Source organism: Fundulus heteroclitus, unplaced genomic scaffold (assembly GCF_011125445.2).
Source record: "Fundulus heteroclitus isolate FHET01 unplaced genomic scaffold, MU-UCD_Fhet_4.1 scaffold_102, whole genome shotgun sequence".
Lineage (NCBI taxonomy): Eukaryota > Metazoa > Chordata > Actinopteri > Cyprinodontiformes > Fundulidae > Fundulus > Fundulus heteroclitus.
Window position 1 is genome coordinate 126,376 of NW_023396488.1, and position 27,754 is coordinate 154,129.

Consider the following 27,754-nt stretch of genomic DNA (forward strand, 5'->3'; position numbering starts at 1 on the left):
TGCATTTTCCTAAAATGAAATAAAAATGAAGCATGGTGATCAAAAGCTGTGTTGCTTTGTCATACCTTTGTCAAATAAAATTGAAATCGACTTTCCCATCTGCTCGGCTCTTTGGTGCACAGGTGTGAGGAGGGCTCCGCCAGGTGGGTGGTCCTTTCAAATGAGGCAAAGCGAGTTGGTAATAATTGTGTAATTTTCATTAGGGTATTTGTCACCTTGTGGATTTAATCAAAAGCAATAATTAGAGCAAATGTGGAGTAATGAAGGATTAATATTTAAAGTGTTTTTAACTAATTTGACAGCTGGAAAAGGCATTTGAATCGGCACAAACCAGACCTGGCTTATAGCGTTTGAAATGAGAATGCCTGTAAAATGCATTGATTGATGAATGCTCTTTCTGCTTTGCACTGACAGAAAGGATAAAGCCTCTGACTTCCTCATATATCAGCAGATTTATCTTTTGTCCATCTAAGTCTGCTTATCTACCCATCCATCTATCCATTTGTCCGTCCCTCGCACACATTCTTGCTTCTACACATGCTAGTGAATATCAAAAAGAAAAATTAGCTAATTAATCATTTTAATCAAGCATCTTTCATGCTATGTGGAATGATCAAATTTTAAGATTCATGAGATTAAACTTACTTTCAATGTGACAATGAGCTGAATTTCCTAATGTTTTTTTTTTGTTAATATCCTTCTACAAGTTGTTTTTTTTTCTACAAATCTTCCTGAGAACTCTTCTGTTTGTCACAGCAAATGGTTCTTCTTGTGAGATAAAGATGTAGACTCAGTAAAAAGAGACTAAATTTCCCAAACTTCCAAAATAATGTACTGAAAGATGTATAGAAGACGTGATCAAACCTTTTAGGTTGTCCACAGCGTTTGAATCAGGAGGTTTTATGTGTTTATTTAACTGTGAAGAGTTAATAGGAGCACAGGCAATGCTGGTTTTAATACAAAACATTTAGTTCAATAAAGTCCGTCCGTCTGTCCATTCCCTCACAAAATGTTCCTCAGCATGCTACTAGATTCTGCCCACAATGTCTGCACACTAAAATCCTTGGGCTTGTATCTTGAAGCAACGACATTTAGACTTCCAATAAAAATTCACACTCCTTTCTCTGCAGGATGTCTTTAACTGAGTTTTTAGGGAATTGAACTGAGGCTTAGTGGGAGTTTTGTAATAAATCCAGAAGTGTCTCTTACTTTTTGATATCTACAATAAAAGAAGGATAGTGGGGGACCTTTTTAGATAATAAAGCTCTTCGACATCTCAAGTTCTCATCTGCTTATAAATGTGTTGAACACGACTTCATGATAGGTAAAGAAACCAGTTGTTTGCAGAGCAGCAAGGATTAAATCTTTGACTGAACTTTGCAGCAGCAGGAATATATTGTTTCCTCACCATGAAGTTTACCTTCACTAACTAAGGTCATTGTTAATGCCTTGCACCAGAAACACTTCCTGTTTTGTATGTGATAAAGTACTGGGTTTAAAATAAATCTTCCACTATTGTCTTTCCAGGGAAAATCAACTTCAGCTGAAAGAAAGCTTTGCATAAATCTTAAAAATGAAAAACTGAAGTTGAGTTTCTCTTCTCTGTGAGCGGCCAGCCTTGATGTTTCTGATCCCTATCAGCCTCCAGTAATTTAGCATCACCACATATCCTAAACTCGGACGAGTCTGGTTCCTTACCACGAATGTGTCATTCACAGCAAGTATTCTAAACTAGAAATGTTTAAGGACTCAATTACAATTCTACGGGGGGTATAAACAGGAATAACAGGAGTGATCGGCAATCTCGGGCGGCTCTATTATGTCCTCCTCCCACTAAGGAATCAGTGTCATCAACTCATGCACTTCATCAGATGCGAATGCAGCACGCATAACAAGGTGAGCCTGTGTCCACGTATCGTTTCTCATTTCCGTCTGAGCCACAGAAATTACCTCACGCACACACTGCGAGCAGCTCATTTGTTCTGCGATAATGTCTTTATAATTCCAGTTTCCTCCAGGGCATGGGACGCCATCGGGCTGCAGCACACGTGTGCGCTGTGACACGTTACCAACACCGTGTATTTTGTCACCGACAATCAGGGCCATGACAGAGATGCCGGTCGTTTAGATTAATCACTACCTGCAGCCTCTGTGTAAAACGTAGAGGGGTCTGAAACAACCATCACACCGTGTGCAGCTCTGAGCAGTCGGCTGATGATTGTTGACCCGATATCAGTGTGAGCCAGCAAAGGATCCGAGCTCAAACATGAATTTGTTGACAGTGTTCAACCTCATTTATAATGTGTACCAGTGACATCTGCATAAAGTACACACTGAATGCAACTCACATTTAGTTAAGCACCAACAAGGACTGTCAGAATAAAAGTACCTTATAGAATAAAAACCTTTAGGCAGGTATTAACCATACTTTTCATAAAACCTGCATTTTATTAGTATTATATCTTTTTAGAAATTAAATTTTATGATTTAATTAGCTGTAAGCAGAAAATAATCTAACGCACATAATGGTCAAACATATATATAAAATGTGTTTAACCTGGTAAACAGAGTCACTAAAATAAATAAATCTTTCAATAAAACTGAATGATGCAAATATTTCATAGTGAAATGTATATTGTAGTAAAAGCTTTGATTCTTTTTATTTATTTATTTTTTTGTCGTGATTCCATTTTTTTTTTCACAGATGTGCAGCATACTTTAGTTCTGCACATAAACAAGGTGCAAAATGGACTATGTTTTATTTTTTTATACCAAAGGCCTCATTTTAGAACTGTGCATATACACAAACAAATGAGGCCATGTTTCACACAGAAGTTGGGGTGTAGCAAAATTAACCTTGAGTGATGTACACAAACATAAAACCTGCCGTGAAATTGTGCAGATAGCCAATCTAACATTTTTAGTCAACAGTATCAAATTACAAAGTACATAAACTGGCCCACAGACACTTAAATATGACTCCAATCAGTTTTTGTTAACTCAAGGAGTATTAAACACAATGTTTTCTCATTAGCTTGAGCTGTCTTGGTTTAAACCGGAACAATGAAGGTGAACCATGTTTAGCCTGACTCAACAATGTAACACACCTCAGCAAATTAGGGAAGCAACCTCAATCCAAAGTGAACTGTGTGTGAGAAACCGGGTGTTGCAAGTTCTCACTAGGCTGGGTTTCATTGCAACTGGAGCTTTTCAGAGGGAGATGACTGACAGATCGAGTATTTTACCATCCCATGTCATCAGCCATATGGGACGGCCTCTTCTATACGGTCACCAGAAACATAAAATTCCCCTAAGCTGTGGCTCCACAAGAAAACATCAAACTGCAGTTTGCATGGTGGAGTAAATTTCTAAAAGTGATCAGAGGTATCAACTGCACTTATATTGCTATATCACCATCTGTCAATGAATTTGCTTTTGTAAATTGAACTTCTGTTCAGTAAATGTGAAACCTATTTGTGATGTGCAAATGTGTCTCACAAATGCCACGCTGGCCTGGTTCAACTCAGGATTCCTTTATACTGTGAAACAGTTGTCAAAAACAAACTTCAGGTTTAATGATAATGATAATGATAATATACCTTTTTCCCCTTTTTTATGTTACATGGAGACTGAAACAGGATGGCAGAAGAGGAAAAAAGTAAGTAAAAGATGAGACAAAATGCCAAAAGGGAGAAAAGGTGAAAGAGAAAGGGGAGAGTAAAGGGAGAGAGCAATAAAACATCCTCTAAGTCTGCTTCTACACCTGCAAAGAGAGATATGAAAGAACAGCAAAACCAACCAATAAGGTATTACAGGCACAAACAACCAATGCTGTGATAACATAACTGAAGAATATATAAAAATATTTAATATGACATGTATAAAGTGACAGCTGAAGATAATAATAGGAGTTTTCTGTATATACATCTATAAGTACCTGAATCTGAGCACCTGTAGGTGTTTGTGAGAGTGTGCTTGTGTCTGTAAGGTTTATCCATGAGAAAAATGCTTAATAGTGGTTGTGAGGAACCAAAGACTCCTTCCCAGAACACCGAGGCAGATGCCAGGAGAACCAGAACCTTAAATGCCCGAAGGCACCCCAGAGCAAAGGTGCTAAAGAGGGGCCAACACAGGGTAATGTCACTGTATACCTAATTGTTGAGGTAAAGCATGGTTTAAAGCATTTAAAGATGGACACATATATTATGATATACACTAAAGATGTCAGATTTACCTTTATGTGGCAGCAGGCTGCCAGGGAGAGTTTATTTGATTACTGCAGCAACTCTCTGCTTGGAGTAGAATGTATTTTAACTCATTTGCGTATTTGTTTATCTGAAGGGGCACGGCAGTCCAGGCGGCACCTCCAGCTGCTCTCTGTTTCATGCTAATCAGGATCTAGGAAACATGCATGCACACAGTTTCATCTGAATGTCTTTATATGGTGATATGCTTCAATATTTACCTCTAAGCCAACATTTATGAAAGCATGAAGCTCTCATATAGGCCTACATGAGGCCCCATGTATGGAGAACATCAGCGGCCATTACTCATCCGCAGACATGTGAAGGAGCACAGATAAACTATTAAGCGTTTTTTTTTGGGACGTAGGGATGACAGACTTCATTCTGCAACGCTAAGCTTGAAAAGACCATAGCCCATAAAAATGTTAAAGGATCACATTGAAAATCACTCAACAAAAATTACATAGTATCAAACAGATTAAACCTTAAATCTGCAGATTATATACAACGGCAGTGTTTTAACCTGTTTCCTCTACTTAAGACCATGTGTACAAATAAACAAATTACAATCCAAATATTTCTGAATTATAATTTTGAAAACTCTGTGATGCTTTTGCTGTGTAGTTCAGAATCAAGCTTTTTATTTCCTGAAATATTTTTTACAGACTTTTTAAGTCGACCAAGAAGGTAACAGCTTTCTCAGAATCACTCAGGCACAATTGGATAGACGGATGGTGGACGAATAAACATCCTGCTGCTGTGAAAATAAGCTGTTTACAGTTTACAGTGGAGTAGGGCTAGCTAAAATATAACAGCTGTTTCTTTGTGAGTCTGAAGTGACTGTTGATTTGTCAAGTGGATGTGTGGGTATGTGCCTACATGTTGTTGTTTCACCATCCATCCATTCATTATCTATACCTGCGTATCCTTGCAGGGTCACGGAGGGGCTTGCATCTCCAGCAGTCATTGAGTTTGAGGTACACCCTAGATTGGTCTCCAGCTCATCACGGGATATTAAGAGAGCTAACTCTAAAAAATGACTGTAATTCCTCCAAAGATCAAGAAGTTTTAACTTTGTAATTCAAGATTTTCCATTTTGTTCTGCTGAGTAATCTCTTACTCTTAAATTTTAATTGTGTCTTCCATAAAACAACACAATGGTTTCAAAATGGTAACAGACGTGTTTTTGATGCAAAAAGAGATTTTATTATCATTATAGCAAAAGTCACACATGTTTGTATTTCTCATTAAGTTTCTGATCCTTTGGAGTCTTGGCCTCTACGAAGGCTTGGATGACATTCCTGTCAGCGGTGAGGCGGTACCAGATGAAGACATCATTTTCAGAACGTTGGCAGCCGAAAGAAAATATCTCAAATGGATCTTGGTGATATCCAACACACCTAATTCCACAAATTGAAGCTCTTTGGACGCTTTGTCATACAACGGATGGATGGAATTCCGATAGGGTGCAGGACTGTCTTTGTTATACTTCTCATACCCTTTTTGCTGGTGTCTTCTTGTGGTACAGTCTTTAAAAAGCTCAATCCTGGTGATTGGGTCCTCTGTGCATACGTTGTACTAAAGTCTTATTTGGTTTCCTCTGTCATCTTTGATCAGGCTTTGATCAGATTCCTGGGAGGAACTTGAATGAATCCTTGGTGACGCAGGTCCTTTTCCTCCTCCTCATTGAGGGACACATCTAGGAACTCGTTTTCAGCCCTGGAGTTTCATGCAGCAGACCGGCCCACTTAAAGGAGCAATAAGCGATATTTCTCCATTAGGTGGAGCTTGAGCACTGTCTGTAGACCAAAACAAGATGTGCATCAAGCCACAGCACCCATTTCCCCTTCTCTCCCATTGGCTCATATGAGTCTATTTGCAAAAAAGCATCACCTTTCAAAGGAACATGCCTAGTGTTCCTTTCTAAGAAGTAAGTAACTCATCACTTTATAAGAAAACGTTGTGAACTGATAGGCGTGCTCTCGGCCATTTTGTGCATGGTGGTGTAATTTTATGGACAGGGACTGGGTAAGCCCTGAGTGGCAGCTGTTCACATGGAGAACAACACAAGAGACTGGAGAACAACACATAGGGATAGTGTGCAATGTTTAACCCTAATCCATCTAAAAAGATACCTTTAGTTTTCACAAAACTATCTTTAGTTCTTTCCATCTAAAATAATGAAATTTTGCTTGTTGCTCTTTTAAGAAAACAACCTATTATCAAGACACAGATTTATTTCATAATTCATCGTATTCCCTTTCACTTGTGGGCTTTGTGTCTTGACGATCTTACTTTTATGGTTGAAAAAAATATATATAACGGTTTGTTGATATTGTCTGGGTATAGAAAGCAGTTATATTAGAACTAATGCTTGTTTGTTTCTATCTGTTACCACATTTCTCCATGTTTCTTCCATACCAACATGAGCAATGCCCTCATCACCACTGGCTCTGCTCCTGACAGTAAATCACATTTTGAAAATGATCAGAATTCCCCAATTAAATCACTCCTTTTTACAAAGCTGTCTGATACATTCAGGTCAGTTTCATGAATGTGGAGCTGAATCATATAACGTCTCAGGGCACTATTCATACAGAACAGCATCATACTCTTCATTATATTAATTATAATGTTCACTTAATGAGTAATCCTACTTGTCCTCTCAGGACTTGTGGGCTCATGGCTGGTACTTGGTGCTGGTTATCACAGCAGTGAGCAGGCGGCCAGCTTGAAAGGGGAAAACAGCCGTCGTTTGGGAAACAAGGCCAGGGCAAAATGTACACGGCTCGGGTTTCAGATCAAGGCACAGTACTGAGACTGTCTTATTGAAAATACTGATATTGCTATGTCTGTAGATGGTTAATGTCCTGTGGTCCTGGTTTTATCTAATCATACAGCAGCGTTTAGCACACGGTGGACCATTCTATCCTCCTGTCTAGTCTGAAACACTTTGTCGGTATTTGTGACACTGCACTGAAGTGTTTTACTTCTTATCTGACAGATAGAAAATTCTCTATCATGATTGCAAATCCATCCTCCACTTGTGCTCCTCTTCTGTATGGAGTACTACAAGGCTTCATTCTTGGTCCTCTTTTATTTCCCCTATATACTCTGTAGTGAAATCTAGTTTTTATCATGTGTGTTAGCTGATTAATTAAATATTTTGTAAATCGCACTGACTTAGAGAAGGCCATTCATGCATTGGTCAGTTCTAGACCTGAATACTGTAAAGGACTTTACATTGGTGCCCATCAGTCTTCCCTAAGATGACTTAATTTTGTTCAGAATGCAGCTGCCCATCTTTTAACCAACACCTCCAAAGGTGACCATGTTACCCCAGTCCTATTCTCTTTGCACTGGCTCCCTGTTCATTTTAGAATAGATTTTAAATCAATGTTTGTTTTTAAGCTGTTAAATATACTTGCCCGACCCTATTTATCTGAACTTTTAAGTCTTCCTGTGCACGGGAGATCTTTGAGGTCATCAAGTTGTCTTTAATTAGATGTCTCAAGAGCTAGGTTAAAGCACTGGGGTGACCGGGCCTTTTCAATGGCAGTACTCAGACTTTGGAACAACATCCCTTTAGATCTCTGTTTAACTTCTGATCACAGATTCTTTAAGTCTAAGTTTAAGACGTATCTTTTTAGATAGGCTTTTGACACCATGTAGTGGAATGGCATTTTCCTTATTTTATTGCACATTTTATATGTTTTGTTATGTACCTTTTACTACACAGTGCTTCGGTCTGTAATAAATGTTACTGGTGAACCCGTTATTCAGCCGGAGACAGAGTAACATTTTTAAATGTTTATTGAAATAGATGAACAATGGCTGATGATGTGGGCAGACAGAACCAGGCTTGACTGATGAATAGTGGCTGGCGAGACAGGCAGGCATACAGAACCAGGCTTGATCAGGTGTAGCAGGCAGTGGCAGACCAGAACAGACGATGCGGGCCAAGGCACAACCAGGATGGACAGAGCAAGGAACTGGAACTCATGGGGAATGAGGGAGACTTCGAGCAGCACGCAGACACTGGAAACACACGTCAGTGAGGGCTGAACACCAACAGGGAAATGGAGTCCAGTTGGTTGATCACACAGGAACTGGTAGAAACACGCTAGCAGTGCACATAAGGCAAGAAGAGATGTTCTGGCATAGATTGGATGACTGAGGCAGGTATAAGTAGGCAGGGAAACAGGTAAGCAGAGTTGGCACTAATTGATTGCTGCAGGTGGAGATGATCAGGAACTGAGTGACTGGTGAGGAGTGGCCTGAGCTGATTGGACAGTGACATATGGTTATAGGCTGAGGAGAGTGGAACCTAATAAGCCCAGAAAAGTCCAAACAAAACAAAGCAAACCCAAATCATGGCACGGTCACCTTAGTTATTTGTTGCTTAGCACTATATCAATCAATCAATCAATCAATCAATCAATCAATCAATCAATCAATCAATCAATCAATCAATCAATCAATCAATCAATCAATCAATCAATCAATCAGAGGTTTTTAATCTAAATGTGACTATATCCTAGTTAAATAAATGTTAAATAAGGAGCATCACACAGCACAGCATCCTAAAATTCACTAACAACCTTTGCACAGTGAGCAGCGTATGCTTTCAGAGCTTTCCTCTTTTTAATTTCAGCTTCCTCCATGCCGCCTTTGCTCTTTCTGCCCCATTGAAAGAGTGCACTGACATGTTGTGTTAGGGTGTGTCCAAAAAAACAAAAAAAAAGGTGCTGCCAGTTGAGGCTGAGGTAGCTCAGGTATAGTGGTAATAGCATAGAGTACCTGATCCAGTCTACAGTATCATGGCTGAAAAGCGTCCCAAAACCAGAAAAAAAAGGCCCCAAATATCAGACAGGCCATTCCGCCGATATCAGGTTTGCCAGGTTTGTCAGGTTTGCCAGGTTTGCTCCTGATGGATTCCTGCATGACAAAAGGGTTGTTACTGAAAAATGAAATGCAAAACATGAAGCTGCCAAAAGTAACTAAACAAATATGATTACATGAACCTTAAAATATAGGAGGCATAGAGACAGAATAAGAAAGAATAAATCAATGGGAATTACAAACCTCTCGATAATACCACAGGTACTCTGTGCAGCCATCATTTCCCTCATTGAGGTTTTTTTTGATGAATTGGATCACGTTCTTGTACTTCTCCAGGTCGGTTTCCTTGACCATCAGACTGAAGTTAGAGATCGGCTGATCCTTCCTGTACCACAGGTAGACGGGTGTTCCTTTGGTCTCCTGGTTGAGATCCTGATCGACTAGTTTATAGCCTGCTTTACTGAAGCACTCATACTCTTCCTTAGTGATGGAGACCTGCATATCACTGATGGCCCTGTCTATGTCGGTGGTCAGGCGGTACCAGATGAAGACATAATCCCCTCTTGTACCTCTGTTGGTGTCTTCATCCACTCTGATGTACCCTTTATTAAACATTTCAGCATCTTTGTCAAAGCCTTTAGTAGCAGCGAGATCACAGATGTATGTTGGTCTTGCTCGCTTCACCCACAGGTGAATGTTGTTTCCTCCAGCTCTCCGGTTCAGATTACAGGCCAGCCTCTCCCAGGATGACTTAAACTTCTCCGCTTCCTCATCTGGAGATGTTGTTATGGAAAGGTGCTCAATGGGAACATCATATTCATCAATGCAACCTTTGTAAGACCACAGATAAATGCTGTTGCCTTTGGCTCCTTCATTGAGGTTCTTGTCAACCCTATCATAATTTGCCTCCTTCAGACCTTGACACATTTCTTCTTTGAATGATAGTTGAATCCTGGTGATGTAAGGTACACAGCAGGACGTTTTGTACCAGATATACATTTCTTCTCCTCCTGCTCCTTTATTCAGATTCACATCAATCTTCTTGAAGCCTTTCATGGAGAGTTTTCTCTCATCATCCTTACTCAGGGAAACTTCGATGTCACTGATGTTCCCAGACCCAAATGTGAATTGCTGCAACTACAGAGGTGATAACCAATAAAGGGAATTAGATTCAAAGTACTTCTCACCTTGTTTGCTGCAGAATATCTCTTTGATTAAAAAAAAATGTTTTTGTACCTGAGAGGCTATGCTAGTTTCAGAACTGTTCATCTTTGAAGAACCATCCAAGATATCTTCCCCCTATATCATAGTTTCATTGCGGTAAAAAGGAAAATATGATCATTGAAACTGTTAAAGTCATGCAACAAATGCAAGGAAAACATCTGCATAAAAATATATTTGCAGTCCAGCAACAAAAACTCCACCTTCAGTCAGGTCTACAGTTTTGCGTCTCACAATTTAGTGAATATTATTTGGTTTTTCTTCAGTGCTACATAGCTTTTTCTATCTCATCTTGTTAGAGGGTAAATTATAAACAAAGTAATTGTTGTTATTCCCATAGAAGAATCTGGTAAGAATTGTTCTTGGGAAACAGATGGATAATTTGCTCTGTGGCACAAAGTCCAGTTCAGGAACAGTTTGGAAGACATGTGGAAAGATAATGGTAAATGGACTGAACTTATATAGCGCTTTTCCGGTCATGCTGACCACCCAAAGCGCTGTACACTATAGCCACATTCACCCAGTCGCTCTCACTAATGCTCACACATTTATACACCGAGACGCAGCTCGGTAGGCAACTTGGGGTTAAGTGCCTTGCCCAAGGGCACATCGACATGTGGCAAGGGGAAGCTGGAATCGAACCCACAACCTTCTGGTTGCCAGACGACTACTCAACCCATCAAGCCACAGTCGCCCCTGTGGACTTGTTATTTCACATCAGCATTAGACCATTCTAGAAGTAGAAGTGGCGTGGTCCCGCCAAGGTTCTGCAATGTTAACTTTGTGTTTGATAGACAACATCCTTCGTTTTGTGTGCAGATCCTAAAGTTATCAGGCTCCTCTTCTCTCCACAGGCATAGACACAGATAATCTCATTTCAACCACCCATCCCTCCTGTCATACAACAGGTATAGAATGTCTGATATTCTGATTCTGAGTCTCTGATACTCTCTCTTCTCTCTCACTGCTGTTATTGCGAACACGACTCTGTCCCTGGGAACAATAAGCAGCCATCAGAATACTTCAGATTGGTTGCTACACTGATAGTCCTCTCTTGCATGTGAGCAACCACTTTTGGTTTAACTTGTTTAGCCGCTATGCAAAGGTACTGCTTTATCTGTAACTCGTCAGACTGAACAAGTCTCTTGGAAAATAGACAAAATGTTTCAACAAAGAAGAACCCATCCAGAGGACCTACTCAGTTTATTTTTTTGTAAAAAAAAAATTAAAATTGGTGCTTAGACGTTGTAGGCAGAGAGAGGCATGGCTTGTCACACATCTTGTTTGAATGGACCTGGCCCAAGAACACCGGGTCCTTCGAAAGATACAGTCCTGAATTGGGAAACTTTTTGTTGAGAGAGAGAGGGAGGGTATAATTATAGGGATAATCTAGACTTCAAAATCTTATGCGCTTGAACAAACATGAAGAGAATGTGCATTTCAGTAAGTGGTGTGACGGTCTGCAACAAACAAACATTGAACGTAAGCAATGTCCAAGCATGAGACTCTTTAGGGAAAGGCTCAAACTGGTTTGAGCCTTTAGAAGAAGGGCAGTGAACACCAATGGGTACTCTTACGGGAGCAATAAGCGCTTTTTCGCCTCTAGGTGGAGCTAGGTTAGGTCTATAAACCAAAACAAGTGGTGGAACAAGCCAGACCTTTCTCTTCTCCAGATTCAACCCGGCACACCTTTTCCCTCCCCTTCTCACCCATCGCCTCGTATGAATACAGCATCACCTTCCAGAGAAATGCAGCCATTTTCTGTTTATTTTTGTTTGTGTCTCTGTCTATGTTTTTATAAATGAATCTGCTGGACTGTTCTTCCTGTTAAAGGACAGATGACCTGTCCACTGTCACTACATGCTTGTTTAGTATGAGGAATTGGTGAAAGGTTAAAAACTTGATACAGTCAGCACGGGTTCTTTACAAAACCTTTCACCAAGTTAAATAATAAACTTAACTTGTACTGTAATTCACTGCAAGGTATCCTGTAGAGTTACTGCAATATTTCTGAGCTGTGTGAAAACGAAATTTCGTTCTGTATGCACTCTGTGTATACAAAATGACAATAAAGAAAGTCTAACTTGACTGTACTGTTTAAAAACATGCAACTTGAATGGATGTAATTACCTTTGAATCTGTAGACAGAATTAGGTTGAACCGACTACAAAAATGTCTATATTGGATCTGTTTGTCTGTAAATTACATTTACCGTTAATTTCAACAAATAATTCCAAACTATCGAAATTAACTGAAATCCTAAAATTATTAGGTCTTGGAATGATCTGAAAAAGTATTGCTCACATACCTGATCATCCTCACTATCAGTGTTTTCGTCAGTTTTGGATCCGTTTGTCTGAAAATGACACAGTAAATTTCACAATATAAAGTAACAGTATTGAAATTAACTGAAATCCTGAAATTGACAGAGGGTCTTCCTTAATGTTGTTCACATACTTTATCATCCTCAGTTTCACTTTCGGTGTTCTCATCTGGTCTGGATCCGTTTGTCTGAAAATAATATACATTTCCAAATGTAAATCAACACTATTGAAATGAACTGAAATCCTAGAATTGGTAGAGGGTGTGACATAAAATGTCTGAGAGTGATTTTAAAAACTATTGCTCACATACTTGATTAACCTCAGTTTCAGTGTTCTTGTCTGGTCTGGATCCGTTTGTCTGAAAATCAAATTCACAGTAAATTTCACAATGTAAATTAACAGTATTGAAATGAACTGAAATCCTGAAATTAACAGAGGGTCTTCTTTAATATTTCTCACATACTTGATCATCCACACTTTCAGTGTCGTCTGGTCTGGTGACCTGGAACATCTTTAGATTGTGGCTTTCGCAGGTGAACACAGGAAAACGGTGAGAGTGTGCCTTGAATACGAAGAAAACAACATTAACAATCACACAAAACCGCTTAGGCAGAGAGTATGTGTCCTTCATAGGCCTGGTTCAGTGTGTCCAGGCAGATTTGGTCTACGAGAAGGCAGTGGGATGAATTAATAGACCTCGGTTACATAGCTGACTTCGTTAAATTAAAGGAATGATGAACCACATCTTTTTAAATCAACCAAGTGACCTATTGGGAAAAACAAGACAGAAGTGGAGAGAAGAAGGAAGAATGGTGACCCAGATAGCGAAATATCCTAATTTAATGTTAAGTTATGGTCAAAAAGGTTGATTTTTGGTTAAGGTAGACAGTTAATGGTGGATCAATGATCAAACAATCATCCAATTCCAACCAATTAATCAATGTTGAAAAGGTGTCACTGTAAATTTTCTAATATTACTTTTGCGCAAAATGTGAAGTCAACAAGACATCTACATATCACTAGAAGGAGTGACTTCTAGATGCCCCCCCCCATTTTTGCATGGTATGTCTCAACCACAATACCACTTTCATATTTCATCACTGTCTGCAGTTGGCTTGTTTGCATCCTGCTTCTGACTGTCCTTTGGAATTTAACTCCACTCTGAGCACTTTTCTGTTAAGGTTGGCGATATTATTTCTATCTTAACTGTGTTTATTGAAAAACAACTGCATTATTTTGTGCTTATGCTGCAGCTCGATAGGCAAATGTGGTATACAGTATGTGTCAACCAACATTAGCATAAATATTCAGAAATATTGAGTGTCTTTGTTAATTTAAGTCTGAGTGTAAAAGTGGACCCATACTGTTTCTGTGTCAGTTCTCTGACCTATGACCTGTACATTATTTAATATTTGGATGTGTTTCGAAAGTTCAATGAAGCAGAGTCAATGGAGGAATCAGTCCATCAAAAGATGGTACTTTATTTGTCAGACGGAACTGGACTGGTTTAATTTATCAAATGGAACTGTACTGGTTTAATTTATCAAATTTATCAAATGCAGATCATTTTAGTGTGATCTTGCTCATTTTTCCTAAGGAGAAAATGTATTTAGCTCGTTAGCTACTTGAGCACAAACTGCGTCGGCAATACATTATCTTCCTCACTCTTATTTTTGTGTCTTTCAGCTGCTGCTTGGCAGTTTGACCTAAATCTGACTGACAAGGACTCCAGCTAAACTGTCAAGAAGCAGCTTCATTATGCGACAGAGCGGCAGGGAGGCCTCCCAATAAACCAAAGTGACCAAAAACCCAAGTCAACTGAACCAGAGTCACACTTAGTTACCCAAACACACTGTTTCCCTGGTTCATGCAGTATAAGGCCTAACCTCATGGACACTGTTCTTCCATGGACAATGTTGCTCCTGTCAGTCAAAATGGAGTCAAGGTTTTTTTCTTTACAGGTACATGCATGTACTTGAATGACTTACTCCTTCAGCCTGTTCTTGCATTATTGTCTCGAGTTGCCCCATAGTTTAACAAAACCTGTTTTCACAAATGATTTTTGTCGCCATATAACCCACACCTGCTGCTGAGAGACAAGTTCATGCCTGTCTTCATCTATGTCTGTTTTCCTAAATAAAATCTAATGTTTATGTCATGATGTAATTTCTAAGTTTGTGTTTTTTGGGATTTGGTAATGTGAAATAATTTTGAATAACATAGCCCAAATGGACATTTAGATTACCATTTAGATGATGGTTGAATGAATATTTATTCCTAGCATTGATTCCAGGGCAGGACGATAATTCTCTAATGATATATATCGATCAATAAACGCTCCGCCCCCTTCAGAGAGTTCAGAGAGCACATGTTCTTTTTTTTTTTTTTTAATCTTGCAGTTTTGGTAAAATGTCCAGGGCGGCACTTTAAATAAACATTTTTAATTTGTTAGTCATTATCGATATCCATCAAGATGATTTTTTTCCCTATATCGTCCAGCCATAATTGAGTGTAGATCCAAATTTAGATCAACATTGATGTAGTACCAGTTATGGCTGAAAACCTATCGTTAATTCAACATATAAGTCCCCGACCATTTTATGTAAAATTTTAATTTCAGGGATCCACATGGATTCAATATTTCTCCATAATTTAACATTGATTAACTCTTATTTTGCTATTTGGAGGGTAAGCAGGAGAGGTGGTGGTGGTGGTGGTGGGGGAAGGGGGGGTGGTACAAAATACCCTGAAAAACCCAAAGACAGACCAAGTGACAAATGTAGAGCACACACACACACACACACACACACACACACACACACACACACACACACACACACACACACACACACACACACACATGCACGCACACCAAAGAGTCCCGACAAACAGCCTAATATATACTCTGCAATTATCAGTGTTAAAGTAAATAGGGTTCAAATCAATTATTTAGTTAATATGGTTATGTTGCTAATACAGAAAGATAAATGGCAGATTTCATTAATGCAAAATGAACAAGTGGAAAGTAAAAATGGTGGAGACTTACGTGTCAGCAGACAGTGATGGGTTGGTTGAAGTCTTATGGGTAGCTAAAGGCTGCTCTACCTGAGCTCCTCACCTGGTCTTATATAGTTGTTGGCAGCTGAGCATTGGTGCAAATGCTCCACCTTTCTGTAGAGAATTTCTCTGGAAACTGCTTATATGAACGAAAGAAAACTACTGTGTGATAAATACCTGGTCCTGTTATACAGCTGTTCCAGGGAAACGTAACTGAATTACTGACTCATACTCTGGGCTGGAGTCTCTGTTTTGTGGGACATTTATCTTTATATTTATCTAAACAGAAATGAAAAAACAGCTGGTTCAGAACTTTTACAAAATCTGGGACAGGAAACTTTCCAGATTCAGATCCTTTATTTCGAACAGTCAAATAAATAAATAAATACAAATATATATATGTGTATATATATATATATATATATATATATATATATATATATATATATATATATATATATATATATATATATATATATATACTACATATGTTCCCATATGTATATCAAAAGAAAATCAGTGTCGCAAAACATTTTATTAATAAATAATACATAAAATATATCATCAAATCAATTAGGTACAAGTAAAAAAAAAAGTGGTGGGAAGAAGTTTACACTTTTTACTCCCAGCCTTTAATACCCTTAGTAAATCTTTCATATCACATACACTGCATTCATGTTCCAAACGTGAAGCAGTATAGATTCCCATACAGATTTGTTTTCACACCTTTCCCTCACTTTCCCTATAACTCTTCCGAAGTATGTATTTATAATTGTTTTTAATCATATTTAAGCTTGTACTGTACTTCTTTTCTGTATGTTCAAACCATTCCACAAAGTCACTCCACTGCTTTATACACACATACATTTGTTGCTGTTCTTGTTTTTTTATTTATTTTTTTGTCATATATCACCTTAGATTGTATTAATAATTTCCTTCTGTAGACATTTCTTGAATGCTTTTTGGCAGTAGATTTTACATAATTTGCACTGTTTTATATTTACAGTAAACAAATCTAGAAAATTCTATATATATATATATATATATATATATATATATATATATATATATGCATAAGCATGTTTGCTGTTGCGATGACCCAGATAACTGAGAATTTGCACAGGAATGCATAGGAATTTATAATCCAGACAGTGGCATATTCTTCCAAGAATTGCTGTGCATTGCGCTAGTTTAAGTTTTACGTATCCTACGTGAGGTACCAGATTTTTCCCTGAAGCTAATTTAAAAAACAGGTTTTTATCCATCATGAGAGGAGTCAAGCTATGGAATTCTTTGGACGATCAACTTAGGAGTTAACATATAAGTTAATTAATATATTTAAATATTATTACAAATCCAACGTAAAATAAAGTTACAGAAAATGTGATTAATGGTGCTTAGAAACCAAGAAGGCGGCAGTGGGAGGGAGAAGAAACTAAAAAAAGAATGTGTATAGCTGTATTGCATATTCATATCAATATATTAATAAATTGGAGTTAAAGGGAATCATGATAATATTAGCGTGTGTATCTGCTACACTGAAACCAGCAGCTTTAATGGTTATTGGAATTTAACAATTAAAAGGGAAGGGGATAGCTTCAGCCTATACCTTTTTGATTTTTGTCACATGTATGATTAAATATTTAATTTAGTGACCTTTGATGAACTGTTGACTGATTCTTGATTATTATATTTTTTGTATTCAAGATCGAATAAACTAATTCAATTTAATTAAATTTTATTTATGTAGTGGCAATTCATGAAACATGTCATCTCAAGGCACTTTCCAAAGTCAAATTCAATCAGATTATACAGATTGGGTCAGATTATATACTAACTAACTAACTAACTAACTAACATGAGGTTTCCATCAGAATTTGTGGTCCAGGATTACACCACAAAACTTTATTTCAATTACTCTTTCAATATGTGAATTTTTGATTTTCAGTTCCATATGAGATTCTGTGTTATGCCTTCCAAAAAGTATGACATTGTTTTACTCTGGTTAGGTGATCATTTATTTCTGTCAGACTATACTTATTTTAGTTATTTATGTTGTAATAGTTTCCAAAACAGCATCAAACTTTTCCCAGAACAAAAACAAATATTTGTGGCATCTGCAAACAGAATAAATGTCACTGTTGGATTCTTTACAGATATAGCTACAGATCTGTGGTATCATGACGTCTCTGTAATAAAAGGACATTTGAAATAAAAAACAATTGACCTCTGAGCAGGAAAACGACTGAAGACGTATGTCACAGCAACATGGAAAAGGTTCACTGTTCATCTCATTTTATGCAGCTGTGTAGGTCTTTAGGACTTTATGTCATCCAGGTCTCTTCCATTTTCTGAGTATTGCTCTTCTATGCTGTAGTTTGTTGCACAACCACAACCTTTCTCTCTTAGGAAACAAACTGTCACTGAAGAATGTGTCAAACTCAATCTCATAATTCACTCTCCTGAATTGTTATCCATATGTTTCCAGATAACTGAAGTGTCAAATATCTTAAGTGTGATGACATCACTAATAAACTTATATACCTTGCGTTAAGTGTTTTTAGTCTTGCCTCAGGAAATCTAGCATGACACAACCTAATCATGCCACGACTTGTTTGAACTGCTTCCATCTGAGAGGAACTACAAAGTCCCTCAGACACACACAAACTGACTGAAAATGTTTTTTTTCCCCAGAGCTAGGGATATTCCGAAGAAACACCGTCCAATACATTCAAAAGACAGGTAACGAACATGGCCACACCTGCTTTGCACGTATATGTTGTCTTCATTGAAAGTATGTTCACTATTGCTCATTTAATTTCTGCGTAAGGTGGGTTTAACATGGCGGGTTCAGCAGATACTTTTTCCAGAGCTCATGTAAGGTGTCCTAAACGTTTTCCTAAATTTCATAATTTGTTATCTAAATCGTTAGCATGGAGCCACAAAAGGTTATAAAAGTGCAAACTAAACTAGAAGTTGAAAGAGAGCCAAAATGCGACCAAGCAGATAGGAGTGTGGACCACGACTATGCAATGGAGGTTTCCCAGTTAAACAAGAGGGAGCGTGAAGGCGACTCTGCTCCTTCGACCCCGAATAAGACTCAAACAGGGAAGAAAACAAAGTCACATAAAAACAGGTGAGGCTAGCCTTTCAAACAAAGTCATCCTTCAATCTATAATAAACCTTGAACAGAGAGTGGAGGATCAGCTGGAGGATCTGAAGGAGAAAGCGAGATAAAGTGGCACAATGTTTGCAAGCTTGGCAAAGGCGGTCCAGTTTAACGCAGAAGAGGTTCAAGAATGTAGAAAGAAAGTTGGAAGAACAAAGTGTTCCCCTGAAGAAAGGTTAGGAGGAAAGAGAGGGATCCGTATAAAAGTTACTTTCTTCAGAAAATAGCAGCAGACTTAAAGGAAAGACTGGAAGATACAGTGGATATAGTGCGTAGGCTTGGAAGGAAGGCCGACAACGAAAAACAACACGTTATCACCCTCTTCACCCACAGACGAGTGAAGGAAGCCATCTGGAGGAGAGGTAAAGAATCAGCTGTTTGCAAAGAAGCTGGGATCCAGTTTGCTGAGATGATGCCCAAAGAAGACCTGGAGGAAAGGCAAAGGCTGAGGCTTCAGATTGAACAAGAGCGGCGAGCAGCAAAATAATCCCTTCTCTGGGGGCCACATGGCTTCACTGAGGGACGCAGGATCAGCGATGGTTAACAGGCGCAAGACGGAGAAGTTTTCAGGGTGTGTGGACGGGACCAACATGGAATTCAATTCAATTCAAATTTATTTATATAGTGCCAATTCACAACACATGTCATCTCTAGGCTCTTTCCAAAGTCAAATTCAATCAGATTATACAGACTGGTCAGAAAGTTTCCTCTCTAAGGAAACCCAGCAGGTTCTCCTCCTGAAAGAGCGTAGAGCCACAGTGGACAGTCGTCTGCATTGTCCATGGCTTTGCAGCAATCCCTCATACTGAGCATGGACGAATGCAGCCGTTTGTTGCGAAATCACCTCCTTTGACTGTTTTCTTCAGAAACCAACTGCCGCACCTGATTCACACGTCTGAAGCTCCATGCATAGATTTTCAGATAAATGCAATGTCAGTCCATATTCTCAGCATTTATTATTTGCCATCTACAACACACAATATTGCATTAAAGCTAACAGGATCTGCAAGGACCCTACTCATCCATGCCGCTACTTAGAGTATTTGACCTGCTCCCATCTGGTAAGAGCTACAGAGTCCTCCAGACACAGAAACAGGCTGAAGCTATTTTCCCCAGAGCCATGGCTGTTCTCAACATTGTACAAAACACTCAAAAGACACATGACCTGCACCTGTTTTGCATATTTATGATGTTGACAGTGATATTGAAAAAAATAGAATATGCACCCTAAGAAAAAAGTTTGTCAGGTTAAAAGTAACTTAAGCCAGCATTAAACCTAACCTTACCCCGATTTCTGCAAGAAAAATATTGCTGTTTTATAAGCCTGATTCAATAATTCTAATCTTAAATGCTGTGTTTTTTTCTGACAATGGAAAAAAAATATTAATTTATTGAAAATGCTTTATAAAATGCCAGAGGTTCACTTTATTTTTATCCATTTCCACTCAGAGCATCCTCTGATACACTGAATGGGTTCCGACGGAGACTTTAATCCATAAAATGTATTTCTTCCATGCTAGCTCGGCAAAAGGGGGGGGGGGGGGTGTGTGAAGTCATTAATATTGTTATTTTGTGCATGTGGGTCGGTTTGGAAGTGCAAACAGTTCACACTGGAGTCAAATGTGGGCAGTAACGGGAATGACCTCGCCAAAAAATTGGAATTGAGCATTACGATCAGCGGTGGGAGTGTAGCCTACAGAAGATGGCACAGTATAAATCTTTAGAACTGTTTGTGTCATTTAGATTTTTTCCTTTTCTTTATTGCTGCTCCCTGAATGCAGCCGTTTGTTGCAAAATCACCACCTTTGACTTTTTTCTCTAGAAACAAAGTGTTGCAGAGGAACTGAAGTGAGTTAGTGCAAATTAACTTTTCAGTAATATTCTAATGTATTAATTTCTGTACATATAAAATTGCACTGTTCTGCTCCCCATTCAACCTAGTTACTGTTGTTTTATACAGCTGCAGACTTTGTATTATAGAATTTCTCTTCCCCTTTAAAGAGTTTTAATTCAAGATTTTTTCAGTTATGAAAGAGATTATTTCTCCTAAATTGTTTTATTTACAGAGGGGGACAGAGGGGACAGAGGATGGGGTACTTGAAAATGCTCCCTTTCCCACATGTCCTCCAGGTTCATGACGTACTTTATGTTATAGCTGAGTACTTTTTATTCTCATTGCATTGCACGAACGTACAGTGCTGCATAAGTTGCTTTGTGAAAGACAAGATGTTTTCAATGCAGACATCATAAATGTGCAAAGCAAACACAATTCATATTCGGTATTTGTTATTTATATACACTTTTTTCCAGAGCTTTGGAGAAAAAAAATGACTTTTCAGCCTGTTTGTGTACATGTGGAGGACTTTTTACTGCTCCAACCATCTCAGTTGTTTGTCCTTGGGCAAAACACTTCACCCTGCTGGCGGTGGTCAGAGGGTCTGATGGCGGCGATGCATGGCAGCCTCGCTTCTGTCAGCTAGCATAGCTCACCACCGTCAGGGTGTGAATGGGTGAATGACTGATTGTAGCGTGAAATGCTTTGGGGTGGTAGGACTTGATAAAGTGAAATACAAGTAAAAGCCATCTACCAGAAGGCAGCAGTTCAAATAGGTGGTGCGCTGGATGAAGATCTTTGCAGATCCTTTTAGCTTTCCTGAGGCTTCGCATATTATAGATTATATGATGATAAGTGGAATGACTTGATGTGCTGCTCTTCTAGTCAACCCTTCAGACATCAAACACTGAAGTTCTCTTGAAATCTACATGTATGACAGGTGAGTTTCATGCCTTCGTCTCTGACAGTTGGTTTCCAAAGAAAAACAATCATAGGTGGAGATTTCACAACTAACGACAGCTTTCAAAGAGCTAGAATAAGCAAAAGGAAAATATTTTTAACCCCCAAAAGGAGGTTTCAACATAGATCTTTATTAAAGTGACAAACTTTAAAAACTCTGTCCCCATTTTATTTTCCTCGGCATTACATAAATACAATGGCTTGCATAAGTATTCATTCCCTTTGAATTTTACATATTACAACCAAAAACAGAAACATATTTCATTGGAATCTAATGTGAAACAGCAACATAATGTGGTATACAATTGTGAAGTAGAAAGAACATTATTTATGATTTCAAAAGATTTTTATAAATAAAAAAAATTGAAAAGTGTGGTGTTCAGAAGAATTCAGCTCCAGAAGTTTCCTGGTGATTGCTAATGACTGAATAGAGTCCACCTGCATGTAATTTAATCTCAGTACAAATACAGGTGCAGTGTGACGGATTTAGACGTCTGTTAGGAGAATATTGAGGAGCAAACTGCATCAGGAAGTACAAGGAACAATTGTGGAGAAGTTTAAAACAGGCTTAGGCTATAAAATAATTCCTAAGCTTTGAACATCTCTCAGAGGTCAATGTTCAATGCATGATTTGAAAATTAAAAGAGCATTAAAAGAGCTCTGTACATACAATGGTTATTAAAAAAATACTCACCTGTACACTGTGACTTTCTCCTGCATTGTTTACATTTCAATTGCTTTACTTTTTAATCACTGCTGCACCTTATACTGTATTTTAAATCTACTGTAAATTACAAGCTATATTCTTGCACAAATGCCCTTGCACAATCAATTCTGCACATACAAATGGTTTTTAAAAATACTCACCTGTACACTGTGACTTCTCCTGCATTGTCTACATTTAAATAGTTTACTTTTAAATCACTGCTGCACCTTATGCTGTAATTTAATTTTTACTGCAATTTACAAGCTGTATGCAACAAAATTTTGTTCTGTTCGCACTCTGTGCATACAAAATGACAAATAAAGTTGTCTAAGTCTAAGTCTAAGCATGGTACAAAGGTAAACATACCAAGACAAGGCCATCCACCTAAACTTACAGGCTGAACAAGGAGAGCACTGATCAGAGATGCAGCCAAGAGGCCCATGGCAACTCTGGACTAACTGCAGAGACCCACAGCTCAGGTGGAATCTGTCTTTAGGACAACTATTAGCTGTGCTTCTGCACAAACTTGGTCTTTATGGAAGAGTGGCAAGAAGAAAGCCATATCTATCTATCTATCTATCTATCTATCTATCTATCTATCTATCTATCTATATATATATATATATATATATATATATATATATATATATATATATGATTTGCTGACACTGCCTTGGAATTAATCAATAAATTTAACAGCCTGAGTCAGAAGTTCAGGTATGTTTCTTTAGAACTATTTTGTAACTTTTGTAACAGTTGATGGATGGTTTGGGTGTTGTCAACAAGTAGCTTTCTTTCATCTATATCAGTTGTTTCCAGAGAAATTATCTACAGAAAGGTGGAGTTTCCCCACCCAAGCTCTGTCCCAGCAGGTATATAAAGACCAGATGAGGAGCTCAGGTATAGCAGCCTTCAGCCGCACAGAAGACTTCAATCAGCCAATCACTGTCTGTGGACACGTAAGTCTTCACCATTTTATTTCCCCCTTGTTAATTTTTTATTGATGTGATCTGTCATTTAACTTAATTTTGTTTGCAACATTAGCTGATTTGAAGTAAAACACTCTGAAAAAGGCAAAATTTTATCTATGCTTTTTGTCTGGACTCTTTAACGTGTGTGTCTGTGTGAATAGGTATGACTGTGTGTGTGTGTGTGTGTGTGTGTGTGTGTGTGTGTGTGTGTGTGTGTGTATGCTTGCTCCACATTGGTCATCAGTCTTTGTCTTTTTAGGGCATCACATACCCACTCCCTCTTCTTTGGTTGTTTTCCTCTTTCTAAATTTCCCAATAGCTCATTTGGTTGCCTTAGCATGATGTAGGTTATCACTCCTTTAATTTAATTAAGTCAGTTATGCAACAGGTGTGGGGGGATATTTGTCCATTCCTCTCCCCTCTCAAGACTAAATCTGCTCTGACATGTTAAAGGCAACCAGACCCACTATTCTGGTACAGGAACCATGGGGGAAAGTAGTATCTTGTGAGTCTGAATGTTGTTTTCTTCATATTTTAGGCACACACTCAAAGTTGTCCTGTGTTTACCTGTGAAACTCAGTATCTAAAGATGCCTCAGCTCAATAAACCAGATGAGAACATTGAAACTGAGGATAATCAGGTATGTGATAAATAAATCAAATCAAATTCAGTTATATAGTATAGCAGACCCTCTGGCAAATCTATGATTTCAGTTCATCTAAAAAGTCTTAATTTATAGAGTTTAAATTCACTGTAAATGTTATTTTCAGGAAAACGGATCCAGACCAGAGGAAGAGTTTGAAACTGAGGAGAATCAAGTATGTGAACAATATATTTTTTTAAATCATACTTAGACACATTACAAAAATACAGTCTGGCAATTCTATGATTTCAGTTAATATTAAAAGTGTTTATTTATATTTTGAAATTCACTTTAAATGTAATTTTCAGACAAACAGTTCCAAACCAGAGGAAGAGTTTCAAACTGAGGAGAATCAAGTATGTGAGCAATACTTTTTAAAATGACACTTGGACATATTATAAAATACAGTCTGGTATTTCTATGATTTCAGTTAATATTAAAAGTGTTTATTTATATTTTGAAATTAACTTTAAATGTCATTTTCAGACAAACATTTCCAAACCAGAGGAAGAGTTTGAAACCAAGGATAATCAAGTATGTGAGCAATACTTAAATCACACCCAGACCTCGCACAGACATAGGATCTTTCTATAAGTGAACATCTGCCCCTTATCATTTTAAAAAAATAATATGGTACACAACGCAATCCTGACCAAAAAGACCAATTAACTTTGTTTTAAACATGTCAGATGCAAAGGGGACAGTGTGCCGCTAAGCTAAAACTTCAAGCAATTTTAGAGTTTAATTTAAATTTTTAATTCAATTTGGATAAGTACTCCTAGATCAATTTGGAAAGCACAGAAGCACACATTGATCTAGGAGTACTTTTTATGTTAGATGGTGATAGTGGATGATCTGCCTCCCCTGGATGATGTCACAGCTAACAGAACACCAGACCAGGTGTACCTTCTATGAAGAGAAACAAGACAGAGAACAAAAAGTTAACAGTTAAAATAACAACAAACAATGCAGATTGCAGAGCAGTAGGAGAACTCAGCAGAGTGAGACAAATAGGTTCTGATGTCCTCCAGCAACCTAAGCCTATAGTAGACTAGGCTACTGGAGGAACACCAAATTATATTAAAAAAATAGGAAGACGCAAACTGACTGAAGATGAAACATTTGTTCCTTAACTGCAGATTAGTATTTATGCAGGTATTTTCTGTGAATTAAAAAGACTATATTTCGATTTTTAATTCAATAACTTTATGATGTAGGAGGAGCACACCTTGGAAGGTAATTCAGAGGTGGACAGTTATGTAACTGGGTCAACCCCAAAATGCCAGGTACGAAAACAAGCCTTTTTAAAATCCCATGCACATTTAGCTGCACATATGATCTCAAAGTAAGAAGTGCTTTAGTTGTAATTTCCTTTTTGGTTAACACCTTTGCAGATGCCGACTCCCTCATCTGGGTCTGGGTACATCAGTGAAATCAAAGTTTCCCTGAATAAACAGGACGAAAGAAAACTCCTTCATGGCTATCAGAAGATTGATGTAAATCTGAATAAAGGAGCAGGAGGGGAGGAAGTTTATATTTGGTACAAAAGATCCTACTCTTCAGCCCTCATCACCAGGATTCAATTGTCATTCAAAGAAGAAATGTGGAAAGGCCTGAAGGAGGCATATTACACTAAGGTTGACGGGAACCTCAATCAAGGAGCCGAAGGCAACACCATAAATCTGTGGTTTTACAAAGGTCGCTCCGAGTATGATGTTCCCATTGAGGACATTTCCATAACAACATCTCCAGAAGAGGAAGAGAAGATGTTTGAGTCATCCTGGGAGAGGCTGGCCTGTAATCTGAACCGGAGAGCTGGAGGAAACAACATCCACCTGTGGGTGAAGCGATCAAGACCAACATACATCTGTGATCTCGCTGCTACTGAAGGCTTTGACAAAGATGCTGAAATGTTTAATAAAGGGTACATCAGAGTGGACGAAGACACCAACAGAGGTACAAGAGGCGATTATGTCTTCATCTGGTACCGCCTGACCACCAGCAGAGACACGGCCATCAGAGATATGCAGGTCTCCATCACTAAGGAAGAGTATGAGGGCTTCACTAAAGCAGGCTATAAACTAGTCGATCAGGATCTCAACCAGAAGACCACTGGAACACCAGTCTACCTGTGGTACAGGAAGGATCAGCCGATCACTAACTTCAGTCTGATGGTCAAGGAAACCGACCTGGAGAAGTACAAGAACGTGATCCAATTCATCAAAAAAAACCTCAATGAGGGAAATGATGGCTGCACAGAGTACCTGTGGTATTATCGCAAAGAGGTTTGTATTTTCCAATATTGATTCTTACTTTCTGTTGATGTTTATATGCATATTATATTTTTAAGGATCATGCAATCATATCTGTTTTGTTAACAATGGAATAATTTTGCTAGGGTGAATTTCGTTTTTTAATCACAAGCCTTTTATGTCACGCAGGAACCTCTCACTCGCAGAGCTATTACTGATATCGCCGTGTCCTTCAATGAGGAGGAGGAAAGGGACCTACTTCTCCAAGGATTCATTGCAGTTCCTCACAGCCTGCACAATGATGAGAGAGGAAACCAAGTATACCTTTGGTATAAGATAGGTACTGAGAAACCAATCACCTATATTCGGTTTTCTTATAACCCCTGCGAAACATATTCCCTCCAAATTCAGAAGTTTCAGAAGTATGAAAAGAACCTAAATCTTGCCAGCTGTGGGGAACCCATCTACCTGCTTTACTACAGAGGCACCGACAGTCCGCCCCTTGTGGAATTAGATGTGTTTGATTGTCCCCAAAATAAATTCAAGATGTTATCATTCGGTTGGTCCAGTCTGGATACCTCTCCTTACAATAGGTTCGCAGGACCTAAAAAGGATATATATGGGAGAACAGAGAAACCGACCTACATCTCTGATATCAGGTTCTCTGCAGGGAGTGAAATAAAAAAGCTGATTCGAAGATGGTTACATTCAAGAAAGTGAAAGCCTTGCCAATGTTCCTGGAAAAGAGCTCTACATGTGTTATCGCCTCACCACCGATAAAGAGAATGGCCTCAGGGATCTGAAGCTTACCAAAAGCCAAGAAGAGCATGATGTTTATAAAAGTCTAAACTATCAAGCTGTTGAGGTTGAGGGAGGAGAAGCAGGTACAGTCCTGTGGTCAAGCAAAGACAAGGGAGATGAGGTCATCCGATCCTTCGTAGTGGCAAAGAATCCAGAAGACCAGAAGCTCTATGAGAAAAACAAGCATGTCCTGAGCATGGGCAGTGATGCTGCTTCAATCTACCTAATGAAATGGCATGGGGACATGTCTGATGCTTAAAGTCAGCAAGGGGAAAATAAATAATCCCAGATTACCCTTACATGTATGGTGATGGTTCCTTTGCTCTTTATTCATCTAACTCTGTTGTCAGTTAAATAATCCAAAATGTGTGACTCTTGCTTCTGTCTTTCTGAGCATTTACTAAAATAATAATAATAATAATAAAGACTCATTTGCATTGAAACATGTCTCTTCAATTTTTAAAACTGTGTTATTTTGTGGAAAAAAGGGAAATGTGAGAAAGAGGAGATCTGTTTTTTTAGCAGAATAAAATAAAAACCATGATTTCCACAGTTAAAACATCCAGATCTTTTTAAAAGTTAGTTTTTTAATACCCAGTGATTTACTGGAGATCTGTTCAATGGTGTTCTCCACCTCATCCGCACGGTCATTCTTGTTGATTTTCATCAGAACTCTTGCTGCAGCATTTTGGATCATCTGAAGACTTTGAACTGCATTTTGTGGACTTCC

At 38.4% G+C, this 27,754-nt stretch overlaps 2 protein-coding genes across 2 annotated transcripts; one reads left to right on the forward strand and one right to left on the reverse strand.

Annotated features, from left to right (window-relative positions):
• Nucleotides 1-8,999: 8,999 nt before the first annotated feature.
• Nucleotides 9,000-15,712, reverse strand: LOC118558136. Its single transcript, XM_036128603.1, has 7 exons — nt 15,678-15,712; nt 13,095-13,193; nt 12,765-12,818; nt 12,616-12,663; nt 10,323-10,385; nt 9,330-10,223; nt 9,000-9,182 (listed from the first exon to the last, which is right to left on the reverse strand). Exons 2-7 carry the CDS (start codon nt 13,140-13,142, stop codon nt 9,063-9,065), a joined length of 1,227 nt encoding a protein of 408 aa, XP_035984496.1. The 5' UTR covers nt 13,143-13,193; nt 15,678-15,712; the 3' UTR covers nt 9,000-9,062.
• A 7,426-nt stretch (nt 15,713-23,138) lies between these two features.
• LOC110368330 lies at nt 23,139-27,458 on the forward strand. The gene is made up of 8 exons (XM_036128606.1): nt 23,139-23,316; nt 23,867-23,968; nt 24,099-24,146; nt 24,280-24,327; nt 24,458-24,505; nt 25,189-25,257; nt 25,366-26,256; nt 26,413-27,458. Exons 1-8 carry the CDS (start codon nt 23,245-23,247, stop codon nt 26,941-26,943), a joined length of 1,809 nt encoding a protein of 602 aa, XP_035984499.1. The 5' UTR covers nt 23,139-23,244; the 3' UTR covers nt 26,944-27,458.
• The last annotated feature ends 296 nt before the right edge of the window (nt 27,459-27,754 follow it).